The sequence below is a fragment of the Opisthocomus hoazin genome, chromosome 10 (assembly GCF_030867145.1).
Source record: "Opisthocomus hoazin isolate bOpiHoa1 chromosome 10, bOpiHoa1.hap1, whole genome shotgun sequence".
Lineage (NCBI taxonomy): Eukaryota > Metazoa > Chordata > Aves > Opisthocomiformes > Opisthocomidae > Opisthocomus > Opisthocomus hoazin.
In genome coordinates this window covers 14,042,198-14,057,787 of record NC_134423.1, presented here as the reverse complement: position 1 = coordinate 14,057,787, position 15,590 = coordinate 14,042,198, and the positions used below count along the sequence as shown (strand labels likewise).

Genomic DNA, 15,590 nt, shown 5'->3' with positions numbered 1-15,590 from the left:
TTGTAGCTGGAGGAGCTCCACTCTAGGGCTGTGCTGCCCCCCCCCCCCCATGGTGCTCCTCCACAGGTGCATCCCTGATGTGATGGGGTGGGAACCTCTTTGCTCCTTCCTTACTGATAAACTGCACAGTCCTGGTCACAGGAGCTGGGAGTGAAGGTGATCTCCTGAGCTTGTTAATGAGCTGCAGGTGTTAGGCTGTGTTTCTCTGACACGTACCAAATGCTGGCCTGCCCTGGCTCAAGCAAGTGTGGTCGAATGTAAAGGTTCTCAGACCACTGAGCGTCTTCAGAAATACCCTCTCAAAAGCCTACACCGTGCTTCTGACTTCTGTGGGTGCTGCACAGGTCACCTCCAGGGCCCAGCAGGGCTCCCTGGGGCAACGGAGAGGGGCTTGCCTGGTGCGGGGCAGGGCCCCGGCAGACCGCAGGGCAACTGCTCCTTGGTGGTGCTCAGGGAGTCAAGCCTGGGGAGTTCTGACCCCAACTGTCATGGCCGAGCTCGGCTGCAGAATCCCCAGGGTCTGCTTGAGCTCTCTCAGATGGGCCCCCCCCCCCCCCCCCCCCGCCCAAAGTCACTGGCCACGGCTTTTTGGGACAAAGGACCAGAAATCAGGGGAACAGGAAGAAAAAAGCCACCCTCACAGGTTTGTGATTGTCTCTTAAAAAGATTTATTCTCTCTCCTTGCCCAAATGTACAAAGGCAAGAAGAGTACAGTTTGTATATATATATATTTATATATATATATATAAAAAAACAAGGAACTTGGTAATAATGTACACTTTACAGAAGGGCAGAATCAGGAAGACTGAAATGAAACCCAACACAGCAACGCCAATGGAAATGAGCTATAAACACCAACGGTTTGACGCCCTGGCCGGTCGCTGCAGGGCCTGGTGGGCAGGGGGGGACCCCAGAGGCAGGGGAGCGGCACCGCCGTGGAGGGCTGGGGTGCCAGCCCCACAGGCGAGAACCAACCAGGAAAACCCAAAAAACATCAAACCTCAAACCTATTCTGCTTAAACTGTTGTTAAATCTTTTAACACCTAAACAGAGATTCAACTGGGACCCAACGGGCGAAGCCTGTGGCACCCCCCACCCCCCCCGACACCCCTCCGCCCTGGAGCTGCTGGTGGGCCGCGGCCGTGCCGGGAGCCGGGCTCTGCCGGACCGGCCGAGGCTGGAGGTAGGAGCAGCCCATGGGACGACGTGGGGCTGCCCCCATCACCTGTGCCCTCCGGTCCCCAGCCCGACGGCTGCGTGTGGCTCCCCGACAGGCATGGGGTGAGTCAAGACCCCATCCCCGAGGAGCGTGCTGGGCCGCGTGGCCCTGTCTCCTTGACAAGACAACGACGAGCGGAAGAAGAATGAGTGGAACAATGCGAGCAGGCTGGGGCCACCACGCTGCTGGCGCCCGGAGCAGGGCCGAGACCAGCGTGTGCCTCCTTTCCAACCGGGTAAAGTGGGACGGGGGGTTAACGGGGGAAAGAAAACAAAACCCAAACCAACAGCTTTCAAACAATTGCTTTTTACAGTATGTACAGAGCCTGGCGAGCAGAGCATCCCGGTACAGCGGCCCCTCGGCGCCAGGTGCGACACGGACACACACACACGACCGAGCCCGATGGCCCCCGCGCTCCCCCAGCCGGGCAGCAGGGACAAGAGCCCGAGCGGCCCGGCTGCTGCGGGGCCGAGGTAGAGCACCGGCCCACGAAGAGCCGCTCCGGGGCTGGGGGAGCAGAGGACCAGAAAGCCCCTGTCCTCGGGTGCGGGGAGCAGCTTCCCCCAGGGCCTGGCACCCCGAGCCCCGGCACAGCCCCGCTGCCTCCGGCAGAGCCCAAGCGTGCTTGCTCCTCGCTGGGCTCTGCCCCGCGGCCAGGGGAAGTCGCCTCAGAAGCAGAAGAAGGATGCGAAGGGGAGCCACAGCCCTCCCCCCCCCCACCACCAGCAGGACGTGGGGTTCGGGGAGCACTTGTCGGGGGTTGGGGGTGGGGGGTCAGAGGAAAGTCCAGGGGTTTGCAGAGTCACGGCTCAGAAACCAACTCGAAAGCCATGGACGCGAGCTTCGGGCAGGTCTGGGCCGTGCAAGGCACTGGGGAGGAGCCCCCAGCCCCGCTGAGGCTCAGCCACCCGGGGGGAGGCTGCTCCGCGGGAGCCAAGAGCAGCCCCGGCTCCCCGGCCCCACGCGCTGGCACAGGGCGGCTGGGGGCTGTGGGGTGCAGGCTCGGCCGTGGGACTGGGAGAGGGTGTACCTCGCGTCCCCGTGCCCCACGGCCGCTGCCAGCCAGGCTGACCCCCACCCCCCCAGCGCCCGCCTGGGCTCCACGCGAGCCAGCCCTTCCCTTCCTGAGATCGCGACTCCGCAGCGGGCTTGGCCCCACGTTTCGAGCCCCAGCGAGGCGCCGGCAGGACCCCTGCCCACCCCAGACCCTCGGCGCTAAGCCCCGGCATGAAGCAGCAGCTCGCAGAGACGCGGCGGGGTCCCAAGTCCATCGAGAAACCTCAGTGCTTCCGTTTCCTCTCCGTATGCACTGGGCGGGCGAGTCGCCTCCAGCCCGAGCGCCGGTGCCCAGTAGAATAAATATTTCCGCAGGTACCGGCTCGCCCCTCACCAAAGGGAAGGGTGTCGAGGGGGGGAGTCTGTGTGTGTGTCCGATGTGGGGGAGAAGAGAGTCTGCCTCGGATCGCGGCAGGAACGTCAAGCAGAACAATTAACACCATTCAACTGATGTCTAAAGGAGTCTCCAGCGCTTCCCCATGTGAGCCAGTCACATGTCTCGTGCAGCCCAGGCGTCCCGGCGCGTCACGTCCTGCCACGACCCAACACCAGGTCAGCTCCTGCCGCCGGCAGCCCCGCGAGCCCTGGGACGACGGGAAAAGCCCCCACCCCTCAGCCCGGCCCCCTCCGCCCCAGCCCGGCTGCCCACGGCGAGGCAGGGCGGCCATGCCAGCGTCGTGGGAGAAGAGCCTTACCGGTCTCACCTCCGGGGCGGTGGGTACAGGGAGGGCGCGGAGCCTTGCTGGCTGGCGACGATGGCTGTGGAGGAGAGACCTGCGGAGGAGACACGGCGTCAGGAGCCGGCAGCCCGGGACAGGCACCCAGCCGTGCCGCGGGAGCCGGGAAGCGCCGGATTTGGTCAAAGTGCAGCACAAGGGCTCACGCCGCCCAAAGGTGGTCACGGCTCCATCACAGAATCACAGAATCACGGAATGTTCGGGGTTGGAAGGGACCTCTGTGGGTCATCTAGTCCAACCCCCTGCCGAAGCAGGGTCACCCAGAACAGGCTGCACATCCTGGCTCCCCAACCCGTGCCCGTGGCCCCGACGCGGTGCCGGAGTGCGGTTCAGCACTCACCTGTTGCATAGGGCAGGTTGTACTGCGCCGGCAGCAGTGAGTACCCGAGGTGGTGGTGGTGGTGGTGTGTGGAGAGCAGGCGCTGGGACGGCGAGGTGCGGGGCCGGTCCGTGCTCCTCTCTCCCCCGCCAGCTCCTCCAACACTGCTACAGCTCCCGCCGCCTCCCACAACGCCGCAACCACTGCGGTCCCGCTCCTGAGCGGTCTTCTCACTTATCTGGAGAGGAGAAAGCAGACGCACACTGAGGGACGCTACGCGCTGCCCCAGGGCGCAGGGCTTCGGACCCACGCCGGGCACTGGAGGCTGCCCCGTCGCGACAATATTCCCCCTGCCTTTGCCTAAAGGCCGGCTCCCCACCACACTGCCGGGAGATGATGGGATGGCCAGCGACCAGCCCAAAAGCGGTGGGGAGGATGCAGGTTCTGTCGGAGGGCGGCTCTTTCCTCACTGTGTCAAAGCTCTGCTGAGGAGAAGCTCGTGACACCACAGTGTCGTAGGATGGAGACAGCCCCTGCCTCCCACCCACCAGCTCCAGGGCCAAAGACAAGTGACGCTGGGTTGCTTCAGGGCCTGGAGGAGCCCCGGTGCTTTGCTGGGCCAGCCCTGCCCACAGGTTTGGCTCATCCATCCCAAAGGGGTTGTGTTGTGGGTTACTCCACGCCCCCAGGTCTCCTACAGCAGCAGGAATGGCAACAACCCACAGCAGGCAGAGTTGCTCCAGGCTTGCTATCAGATGCAGGGACTGTCCCGAAGTTCATGCACGAAGCTGGACAAAGCCCGTGCCTCCCCGACCCTCACCGTGGGTGACTTGCTCTTGTAGTGGCTGGCGTGCTGCTGCAAGATGTCCAGGGCCTTGGACTCCGAGCTGGGTTTACAGCTCACGCTGGGGCTGGCTCGGGACTTGTCGCTGTCGTCGCTGCCGGACGCCTTGCTCCCGTACGGGGAGAAGGAGTAGCTGGAGGGTAGGTACGATCCTGGGGGGGAGGACATAGGACAGCGGTCAGGACAAGAGTCGTCTCGGGGCGGCACAGCAGGAGCACACAGCTCTGTACATGTGCCTCCAGGAGCGAGAGGACGTCCCACAGCCATTCCCTGCTCCAGGAGCAGGGGTGGCCTCGGAAGGGACGTCCCAGAGAAGACCCCAGCTCCCTACCTGGGTAATTCTGCATCATGACGGTGGGCATGGCCCGGTAGCTGGGGTGGCTGGGGTCGTACGACTGGCTGTAGGAGTAGCCGTGCATGTAAGGGATGTAGGACTGATGCTGCGTGAGGGGTGAAGACACGGGGACGTGGACGCTGGGTCTGGGGTCCTTCCCCACCATGCGAGCCTCCTCAGTGGGGGTCAGTTTGCACTCAGAGCTGGTGCTCTCCTTCCCGTCCTCCTTGGATGCGGCTTCTTTACTTCGGTTTCTTTCTTCCTTCAACTTTCGGTCCCTCTCCTCTTTCCACCGCTCGTCCTCCATCTTGATGTCCGAGTACTTCGCCGGGTACACATAGGTCCACATCCGGGGCTCAGCTTCCTGCAAGAACCAGCCAACCATCAGAGCAGCTGCCTCGTCCCAGCCCTACCTGCTCCAAAACCAGGCTGGATTTGAAGGAGACCAGTGAACCCAGTTCCCCTTCCCCAGGTTCGCCCCGGCCCATCTGCGGCCTCCCAGCCCCATCCTTTTGCTGGTCCCAAGGGAACCTCATGGAGTCCCATCACGAGCAGAGGACAACACGTGTTCACTGCTCTGATGGCCCTGGCAAACCCCTAATGCGAAGCCACGGTGAGGGGCTTCCTCCAAGAGAAAGCCCTCCGGCAGCGGGCGGGCATTACCTGTCTGTACCAGAGCACGGGGTCCACCTCTGCTTGCCGGCCACACTCGGACCCAGCCTTCGTCTCAGCAGTCTCCTTCCCAGGGTGGCTGGCCTCGCTCAGCTTCACCTTGAGCCCCTCGGTGACCTGGCTGCCAGACAGTTTGGATGAGTCCTCCAGCTTGGGGATGATGACGGATTTGGCCATGTCAGGACCTCCCTGCTCCTTGGCCTTGCTCAGCCCTGACTTCACGAGATCCGTGAGGCTCGGGGCCTTGGTGAGCGTTGGGGGCATGGGGGGCTTTTGCTTCCACTCCTCTTTGAGCGCTGCCTCCCTCTCCTTCAAGCCCAGCTCCGCTTTCTTCTCCAGCCCTCGCTGCTGCTGTTGCTCCAGGCTCTGCCGCTGCTTCTGCTGCTCCTCGTACTGCTGGCGGTAGGCAGGATTGGTGCTCAGCAGGTGAGCGTGGTAGCCCTGCTCGTTGTAGCCGTAGGGGGGGACGTAGGCGTACTGGTTGTAGTAGAGGGATTGCATGTACATGTTGGGACGCTGCTGGATGACTGAGGGCTGCTGGCTGGAGCTGCCGAGCTCTGCCTTCTTCTCCTCACAGCCCTCACTCTTCACCTTTACCTCCAGGTTCTCCTGCTCCTCATCTTTCTTCAGCTTCAAGGCCTGCGTCTCGGCCGCGGCCTGGCTGCCGGGGTTGAGGGGCCCCGGGCTTGCCTGAGGGTAGCCAGGGGAATAGTAGGTTTCAAAGCCTTGGTAATAGGGAGACTCCTTGCTCTGAGGTTGGGGGGGGAAAAGAGCTTTTTTGGCGCCTTCCTTGACCATCTGGTCTGGATCCTTCGCCTTCACGCTCTCCAGCTTGCCCTCTCCGTCCTCCCCAGCGTCAGAGATGTCTGAGTAGGCCGGGCTGTTGGTCTTTACCGAGCTCGCCTCTGCCCCATTCTGGGTGACAACATGCAATGGGGTCATGGGCTGGGCTGGGTTGGTGTTCTCCAGCCTGCTGGCACCACCAATGGAAGGGCTCGGGGCGTTGTCGGTGAAACTGTAGATTTTATCTGCCTCGGCCTTGATGCTAGCGAGCCGGCTCTGGTGGGGGTCAGACGAGCCGTTCAACAGCCCCTCGCCTTTCGTCCCCAGGTCACCGGATTCTCCCCGGAAAGGGCTCTTGCCTTCCTCCGCTCTGCAGGCTTTGCCGGGAGTCAAAGGGTTTTCTGCCTCCTTGGGCTCCTTCTTCTTCTTTTCCTTCTTCTTCTTCTCCTTGGAAGGGGTGAGGGCAGGGTTGACCGCAAAGGGCTCTCCCATCACTGTAGGCTTGGGCTGGATGGGTTTGAGCTGAGGGCTGTTGGGCATGGTCTGGACCACTGTGGTGGCAAGGCCCGTGGAGGAACCGGGGGTGGCTGTGGTGAGGGTGGCCGTCTGGAAGGTGTAAATCGGCTGCGGGGGGATGGCTGGCGCAATGGGTCTGGCGGACTTCAAGCTTTTGGAAGGGATCTTCTCCGGCTTAGCACCAGGTGCCTTCTTTGACTTGTCCTTATCAATGCACCGTTTCTCCAGCGAGTCAAAGCCGTCATTACTCGTCTCATCCGCCACCGAGGGACCATCCTCAGAGCCATCGTTGGACAGGGCACCTGGGTCGGTGTCTCCTTCCCCACCCACCTTCTTCTTGCAGGAGACCTTGGCACTGAACTTGCTGGACGGCGAGGGACTGTGGGGCTCTATCAAGCGCACCTTGGGGGTGGCTGAGCGAGCCGGGGAGAGCGAGCCTTTCTGGGAGACGGCAGCACCATTGCAGCTCCCAACATCTGCATGCAGGGAGGGCTCTTCGCCGTACTCGCTGTCCACATCCGCCTCTAGCTTGCTGTCATCATCTGTGTGCGCATGGGCCTGGTGGTACTTCAGCCCGTTGATGTGCTTGTACTTCTTGTTACAGTTTGGGTGGGGACAGTCAATGAGGATGGGAGAAGGGCAGTTTCGGTCGAGGACAGCCGGCTCTAGCTTGACCGTGGCAGGCGGCACAGCTGCCGAGCCCATCGAGTTCGTGCGGATGCGTTTGCTGCCCTTGGAGTCCTCAGAGCTGGAGTTCAGCTCCATGTCGGAGAGAGGTTTGCTCTTTCGCTTGGTGACAGACGAGGGACTGGCCTTCACGTCCTCTGTCGTGCTGCCAGGCGGCGTGCGGTGGTCCGAGGAGTTCTGGCTTCCCCGGCGCCCTTTGCTGTTGGCTCCCGCCCGGGTCTTGCTGCTGTTGCTGGTCCCTTTGCTGTCGGAGGCGGCGGCGGTCTCATTGACAGGCGTGTTGCTGTTGGGGCGCACGCGTTTGCCCCTGCCCCGGCCATTGCGCATCTCCAGGTCGCTGGTGGGGGAGTCGCAAAACCTGCAGGGAGAGGGACAAGGAGGTCTGAATGGAGAGACAGCTGTGCCGGGCTACACCATCCCCACCACACCATACAGTGGGGACGCCCTTCCGCCCCTTGCTGTCAGCCCCACAGGCTTGTCCCCAGCACCGCCCCAGCACCGAGGAATCAGCAGGAGAGGTCCATCAGCAAATCCTCGACCACCACCGGTCCCCAGGACGAGGGAGCCTGTAAGCAGGTGGACAAACCAGCTCAGCTGGCCAAGGAGGAGACACCAAGCCCCACGGGCAGCCCCGTGGGCACAGGGCAGAGTGTGCCGGGTGCCATGGGGGCCAAAAGAGGCTGGGCGAAAGGGGCTGAGAGACAGTGCTGCCAGAGCCCACTGTGTGCTTACCGGGGAGGTGCCCAGTCGTGCTGCGTGCAGTCGAGCAGTGTCCCCACGTATGTCTTGTTCCTCCAGGTGACGTTGACCACCAGCATACCTGTAAGGCGAGGGGACAGGGTCAGACGGGGCCAGGCGCGACCCCATGGTGTCTTGCCCTTCCCTGGGCATCGGGGCAAAGGGGGATCTACCCCTCGAGACAGCTCAGCTCGAGGGCTGAAGGAAGGTAGACAAGGGGTCTCGGGTTCTTGGGAGAGCTGAGACCCCAGGCTCTGGGCTGGAGGGGCACCAAGATGGGAACTGGAGACCCCAGGCTCATCCCCTCTCTCAGCGCAGCTATGGCCAGCGTCCAGCCACTCTCTCCTCCTTGAGCTGCTCAGCGCTCTTCCCTGTTTTCACAGGGATGCTAAAACCAGCGATCCCCAAAGAGCTGCAGGATTTGGGAAGGCCTGAAGATCCACGCTGGCTCCGCGTGCACTCAGGTAGGACAGGGAAGGCGATCTCTGGGGAGTCAGGGCTGGGAACCCCCCCCGGGGGAGACGCAGACTGCCCTGAGCAAGGCTGTGGACCCCAACACAGAGCTGCGGACCCCCCCAGCAGTGCTATGACCACCCCCGTACGTGGCTGTGAACCCCACAGCTCTCCGGAAAAGGCTGCTGTTCCCACTAGATGGCAAGCTGAGCCCAGCATCCCCACGCAGGCGACCACCGCCGGCAGGAAAACCCAACCTGGGAGGAACAACCCTCATCCTGCCGCTTCGCTTTGCTTCTGCACCCCCCCCAGCTCCGGGACACCCATCAGCCCTGTATCTCTGCCTGGAGAACCATCCTCGGGGCCGCATCTCCTCCCATCACGGAGCAAAGGCATCGAGCACTCAGAAAACCTGGTGGTTCCAGGTTTTTCATGCCCATTCAAGAAGAGAAGCAGCCCAGCTCACACCCACACTGCGGACGCAGACCCTCGGCGTCTCTTCCTGGAGGTGGGGGGTCTTCCGCAGCATCACTCAGTTTTGTGGCCATTTCCTCCCTGCCACGGAGCGCTCCAATTACCGCAGAACTAATCTGACCAGGAGCGGAGTCCGTTGCGCCGAGCACATTTATCTGAGCACGGTAAAACTCGGGAGATAGGAAACTCGTTTGCAAGGGTTGATAAGTGCGGCGAGATATACAGCCGTGCAGCCCCGGGAGATGGATGGAGCCAAGGGAGCCCAGAGCAGCTGTGCCTGAAGCACGGTTATAAATCTCAGCCCGTATGCCCCGCTGCGCCGTGCCAGCAGCCAGCTGCAGGCTTCAGGGGGTATAATATACAGAGCCGAGGCCCAACACGTGGGTCTCCTTCGGAAAGAGAAAGGAAATGCAGGTCTTCTCTTTTCCCTTCTCCTTCTGGAAAATATGTTGGGTACTCTGGTGGGAGAAGGTCGTGGGAAGACACGGTGCCTACAGCTGGCTCATCCCGGTGAGCCGGAGATGCTGGGTCCTGCCTTTGGAGCAAGGTGCTGGGGCCCTGCCTTAACGCGGATGCAGCCAGGACGTGACACCGGAAACAAGGTGGGGTAGAAACAAGTGGCAAAACCAACTGCTGGGAGCCCACAGCCCCAGCTGATCCCAGGCATCCCAAGGTGGGTGCACAGAGGGTGGTTTTCACCCTCCATGCCTCCTAACATGGCTTTTTGTGGCACGCAGGAGCCTGTCCCCCACCTCCTTAAAACCCAGGGAAGCTGCCGGCCACACGCTGCACCCCAGCCCAAGCCCACCGTCCCCAGCATGCTGTTGTGGGGTGCTCCCAGGAGCGGCGGAAGGACCAAGCGGTACCTGAGGGACCAACAGACCCGAACCAGACCCCATCCCGGGGACCAGCTCATCCTTCCCAGCCCCGGGGTTCAGAGGAGCAGCTCCCTCTGCCCTCCCCACCGTGCAGCCATTCAAGCCCTCTGTGAAGCCAGCACAGACCACGTGCTGCTGGAAGGTCGCTGCAGACAAGCCACCAGAGGCTCTTGCACATCCCAGGGCCAGTATGGTATTAGAAAGGACGTGCTGGCATTTTTTTTTTCCCTGCTGCCGTGATCACAGGAGAGAGATGAAAGACGAAGGGGCGAAGCGAGCCGGCGCACAGCTGTCCTTTTCCCTCCCCTGCCGGAGCATCACCCCTCCAACACACACCAGCCGATATTTAACCCACTGCAACCAATCACACCAAATCCCCTCCTAATCCTCCAACAATAACCCAGGACAATTTAAACCCCGGGGATGGATCCTAAGTGGCTTTTTTCACCCGCCACGTCCCCCTCCCACCGCAGGATGATGAGCAGGCACGGGCAGGGCAAGGGCGGGCAGCAAGGAGGCAATGCCCTCGCACTCCCCGAGGCTGGAGATGCTCAAAGAGCTGGCAGCGATGCTCCTGCAGAGGAGGAATCCCTCTCCAGCCCCACCTGGTTTCACGGGAAGGTGACACCTTGGATGCTCATGGGATGGACAAGGATAACACACCTCTCGGTTAGACCAGACTAAGTCTTTCCGGTGGATAATCCCTGCTGGGAGGCAGCTCTTCCATGTTAAAATGGAGGTGGTGGTGTCTGCTTGCACACCAGGGCTGTGGGCAGTAGGAGCCATCGCACCGGGGGGGGGAAAACGTGCCCTAGGTCCCCCCAAGCACCCTAGGGCATGTTTCCCCCCTTCGCAATGATGAAGTCCCTCAGCCCAACCAAGAACATCTCCAAACCCTGCTGATAAACCAGCACGCTGGCACCCACGGTAAGCAGGGATACTCTGCAACCCACGCGTGGCCAGTTCATCACATGTCTCAACGTCATCCAGCCATGCTGCTGCTGAGCTGTCTCCAGCCTCCAGCATCGTGGGGACTGCTAGGGTGCTAGGAGGAGCGTCCCCTGCCTTGCGGGGAGCAAAGAGACGCTGCCTTCGTTTTCCGCTAATTTTGGGGTGCAGGGGACTTCTGCAAGGCAATGGGACAAGAGCCAGTGACATTTTCCACCTCGAGATCACTTGCCTGCAGGTCCATGAACCAGTCCAGACCCAGGGTGTGTGCAGCCCCACATCCCATCTGCACTGGTGAGCAGGAGTCCATCCTGCATGGATCCTGCTCTGGTGCACCACCAAACCTCCAGCACCTGGAGGCGTTCAAGGCCTGTCTTCCATGAATTCCTCCTCCAGCTGCATCGCCTTTGGGATGCTCCTTCTTCCATGAATTTCTCCTCCAGTTACATCACCTTTGGGATGCTCTGGCTTTAGGATGCCCCTTCTTCAGCTCACTTCCCCTCCAGCTGCAGCACTTTTGGGATGCTCCAGCTTTGCCTTAAGCCCTGCTCGCGTGCAGGGAGCCTGGCCCGACCCACAGCGCCCAGTCTTTAGGACATAGCACCCAAAGCTGTTGCACGGCTGTCATGCAAGAGGTCCGCTGCTGCTGCCAGGAGAGCAGAGGACAGCACAGGGCAGGGGATGGCCGGCACAGGGCTCATTCAGCAATTACAGCCACTGGCAAAGCAGACTCAACTGGGGAAGTTAATTTAATTTATTGCCAATCAAATCGGCATAGGATAATGAGAAATAAAGACCAAATTGTAAAACACCTTTGCCCCACCTCTCCCTTCTTCCCAGGCTTGACTTCACTCCCAACTTCTCCACCTCCTCCTCCCAAGTGGCGCCGGGAGCACAGGGAATGGGGGTTGTGGTCAGTCCATCACATGCTGTCTCTGCTGCTCCTTCCTCCTTGCTCTCTTCCTCTGCTCCAGCATGGGAGACAGTCGTCCACCAACTGCCCCAGCATGGGTCCCTTCCACAGGGTGCAGTCCTTCAGGAACAGGCTGCTCCAGCGTGGGTCCCCCGCAGGGTCACAAGTCCTGCCAGCAAACCTGCTCCGGCGCAGGCTTCCTACGGCCGGGCATCCCCCTGCTCCGGCGTGGGGTCCTCCCTGGGCTGTGGGTGGGGATCTGCTCCACCGTGGACCTCCAGGGGCACAAGCCTGCCTCTCCATGGTCTGCTCCACTGGCTGCAGCAGTATCTCTGCTCCGCGCCAGGAGCACCTCCTCTTCTGCTTCTGCACTGACCTTGGCAGCTGCAGAGTTGTTTCTCTCGCATCTCACTCCTATCTCCGGCTGCTGCACAGCATTTTTTTACCCTTTCACAATTACGTTATCACAGAGGCGCTAACCCTTGCCGCTGACGCGCTTGGCCTCGGCCAGCAGCAGTTCCATCTGGGAGCTGGCTGGAGCTGGCTGTCATGGACACGGGGGAAGCTTCTGCCACCTTCTCACAAAGGCCACCCCTGCAGCCCCCCAGTATCAAAACCTTGCCACACAAACCCAATGCAGTCTCCCAGGCAGGGTCAGAGGGAGACAGGATCTTTCCATCAAACCATGCAGGGATGGATGCTCGGATGGTGGATTACTGTCACTGGCCCTCTAACACCCTGCTTTCCAAGGGACACGAGGGCTACACGAGGGGCCTTGGGTGCTGGAGAATGGAAAAAGCAGGAGGAAAACCTTCAGCGTGGGTCACACCAAGGGACAAGGAGCCAGCAAGGGTGTGTTTGTGGGTCCCGGTGACCGAAGTGACTGTGAGAAGTTGCACCACTTGTCACTGATTCCATGGAATGGGCATTTGGCTCACCAGGACCTGCTGAACACGCACGACACCCACTGCCACGCTCCTGCCCAAACCCTGCAATAAGCATCCACCTTTGGCAATAGCGATGATGTGACTATGAGCGAGGTCCCAACATCGTCCTGTGAGAGGGCGGCCCACCCCACTGTGACCCACACTGCCCAGCACATGCATCGGATTGGGGGCTGCAGCTCCCCCTCCATGGCCTGAAGCTCATCCGGAAGATGCCTCCAGGATTTTGGGACCTCGGTGCCTCTCAAAGCTTGGCAGGGGGGGCAGAGCACAGCCGCGGCACCAAGTCCCCAGGGCCACCTGCAAGCAGCCCAGACCTCCATCCTCATACTCCCGGGGAAGGGAGGCAGAGGAACTGAAACCAATTCAGCTCCCAGGAAAGCGTGGCGGAGCAGCTTGCAGCTCGAGAGCTTCCTTGTAAACAAGCCCTTTAATCCAGCACTCGGCAGCTACAGCGGGAGCCCCAGCTGGTATTACCTGGGGCAGCTACAGACATGCCTCAGGGAGACGGGCACCAGCAATAGTCCTGTCTGGAGCAGAATACTGCTCACCTGTTGATAAAACAGTCTCCCTACAAAGCCGACAGATGCTTCGAGAGCGATAAGCGGTGCATCAGCTCTCCTCTGGCTCCCCGCACTGTCAAGCCAGCAGATATTCGGCACGAAGCGGCGGCGCCGGGGGAGCACCAGGGAATGATGCACAACAAAGCTCTGCTTCTCTCCGCCGACACGAGCCAGCGGCCACCGCGCTCCGGGGGTTTGCAGCCTCCCCGTTTGCCGGTGAAATGGGAGGAGGGGGTGAGGCAGCAGCCCGGAGCACCAGCAACCCTCGCAGCGCCGGAGAGGAGATGCCCCGTCACCGAGCAGCACCGGGTGATGCTCCCACCCGGAGCCAGCTGCCAGATCGCTGATCTGAAGATAAGAGCAGTCACAGCTTTAGAAGGCTTCGGAGGAACGCGTTGAGCCTGCGTGTTGGCTCAGCAACCTTGCAGAGGATTTACAACCACTCGCTACTTTGGGAAATGCCATTAAAGCAAACGAGAAATCCATATTCCCTCTTCTCATCTTGCTGCATCAGCCTTAAAAACTCACCTCCTGTTTCTGGGTTCAAGTACACACTGCTATGGAGACCGGAGCAGGTATGTAAGGGATGGTGTAGCCCCCACTGAAGCCCCAAAGCCCAGCCATAAGGGATGCAATCTTGGCACATCGCCCTTTTAAAACATCCCCAGGAGCAAAGAGCAGCTGAAGGCACAACTGAAGGCCGAGGGTATCGGCGAGGCAGCACGTTCAACGTGCAAAGCCATCAAATTTGGGGTCAGGCTTCCTCACAGTTACAAGAAAACCTTCCAATCTTTGCCCTCGCCCTCCACCCCTTCCCCATCCTCTCCGAACCCAATGCATCTCTCTCTCTCCTGCTCTGAGTGAGGATGTGCCCACATTGGCATCGGTGCACCCCGAGGATGCGCACACACCACCATACCCCCAAGAGATGTTTGCAAAAGTGCAATCCAAAACCCCTGGAGCGCACAAAGCTTGGCCACGGATGCCGCTGCCACCCCAGCACGGAGCTGGAAGAAGGGACGCAGAGAGAGTCTGCAGCGGTGCTGTGGTGCCGCACTCCTCAGTGCTCGGAGGGTTTGCGTGTCAGACGCCGGCCTGGTTTGGCTGTAAACAGCACCAGTGTGGTGCCAGGACGCAGCCCGCGCACTGCGAGCACAGGCAAGGAGCTGATGTGCCCCAAGCCAGGTGCCACCAGCTCTGCCGAGGGGTGGGAGGAGGGAGGGACCTCCGAGGTCCTCCGAGGGAGGAGACCCAGCAGCTAACGAAGCAGTAAATGGAGCAATGCTCTCCTGTATAATTAGATGAGTTAATAGCTCTTGCAGATAGAAATCACACCTAACAGAATTAGGGGATCTGCCGAGACAGCTGCTCCCACCAAAGGCGTCTCAGTAAAACATGTTCCCTGCACAGGACGGGCTCAGCGAAGAGACGGCGTCACTGGGGCAACCACGGGAGAGCGCGCACGACCAGAGCCCACTGCTGGCAAGACCAGACCTCATCCTGACACCACCCCCGAGCAGTGGTGGAGCAGACAGACCACGAGCCTGGCACCAGATGTTTGGCAGTGGGAGCCCACCAGGATGCCTTTGGTGGCCATCATGGTCTCACAGCAGGTTTTCTAGAGGTGGGAGAGGATGAAACTGGTGCTCAAGGCAGGAGGGATGTCGTGGGACTCCTCAGAGCTTCATGCTCCCATCTCAGATGGGGCAGCCTCAGCTTGTCCTTCCAAGGTCACTCCAGCATTGGCTCTGGCTTTAGGAGCCCTTCTCCACGATTTCAAGGCCCCAGGGACAACCCAAAAGCTGTTTTCTACAAAAAGGGAGCTCTGGTTGAAGAGCCACGTTGCCTTCCTCTACCCAGCCCCACAGGAGATGAAGTTTTGCAACCCCCCCGAGCCCAAACATGCTTCTGCCAGCGTGTGCAGAGCAACGCAGATCCCCTCGTCTTGAGGCAGACGCCGTTAACATGCAGCTGGCAGAAGAGCAGCTCGCAAAAAAAGTCCACACCAGAGCAATTACCAACGGGAGTCTAGAGGGCACGTCTGACACAAATCCAACCTTCGAGGAGGCATCGCACCGCCGAGAAGAGATGCCCATCTCCCGAGAGGCCGGGATGTAAGTGGGAGTAACCGTAAATCTGTGCCTCCCCGTGCCAGTCGCTCCAGGGGATTCAGGGATGTCACCCCTGGGGAGAAAGTGGCGGCTGCAGTTGCGCTAGGAAGCTCCTCTCCACCAGCGGAGAGGATGCTTGATGCAAGCCAAGCACTGCGAGAAAAGACTTTCCGAACCAACCGCTTCGTCAAATCTCTTGTATTTAAGCACTGCTCTCCTTAACCTGGTGAGAGCAGGTGGGACCCGCACATCGGGATCCATCAGCCCTGCAGGGTAAGGATCCATCCCACTGCTCCTGCTACCCTGAGGTGCTCTCGAGCGGTCCAGCGAGGCTGCAGCATCACAAGGAGCAGAGGGTGAGATGGATCCCTCTGGGTGAGGGTGCTGAGGTCCCTCTGGAG

General features: G+C 60.8%; 1 protein-coding gene across 5 annotated transcripts in view; it reads right to left on the bottom strand.

Annotated features, from left to right (window-relative positions):
• Positions 1-660: 660 nt before the first annotated feature.
• ZNF609 (zinc finger protein 609) overlaps positions 661-15,590 on the bottom strand; it is a 73,810-nt gene continuing 58,880 nt past the window's right edge. For 2 of the 5 annotated variants that reach the window (XM_075431734.1, XM_075431738.1), the window contains 7 exons: positions 7,900-7,987; positions 5,173-7,525; positions 4,507-4,873; positions 4,152-4,327; positions 3,353-3,569; positions 2,980-3,049; positions 661-2,859 (listed from right to left, as the gene is read on the bottom strand). In XM_075431734.1, the coding sequence (XP_075287849.1) occupies positions 2,829-2,859; positions 2,980-3,049; positions 3,353-3,569; positions 4,152-4,327; positions 4,507-4,873; positions 5,173-7,525; positions 7,900-7,987 (3,302 nt within the window). In that variant the 3' untranslated portion in view covers positions 661-2,828. Of the gene's footprint in view, positions 2,860-2,970; positions 3,050-3,352; positions 3,570-4,151; positions 4,328-4,506; positions 4,874-5,172; positions 7,526-7,899; positions 7,988-15,590 lie in introns of all 5 variants that reach the window. The other 3 variants (XM_075431737.1, XM_075431736.1, XM_075431735.1) reach the window with 3 other exon arrangements.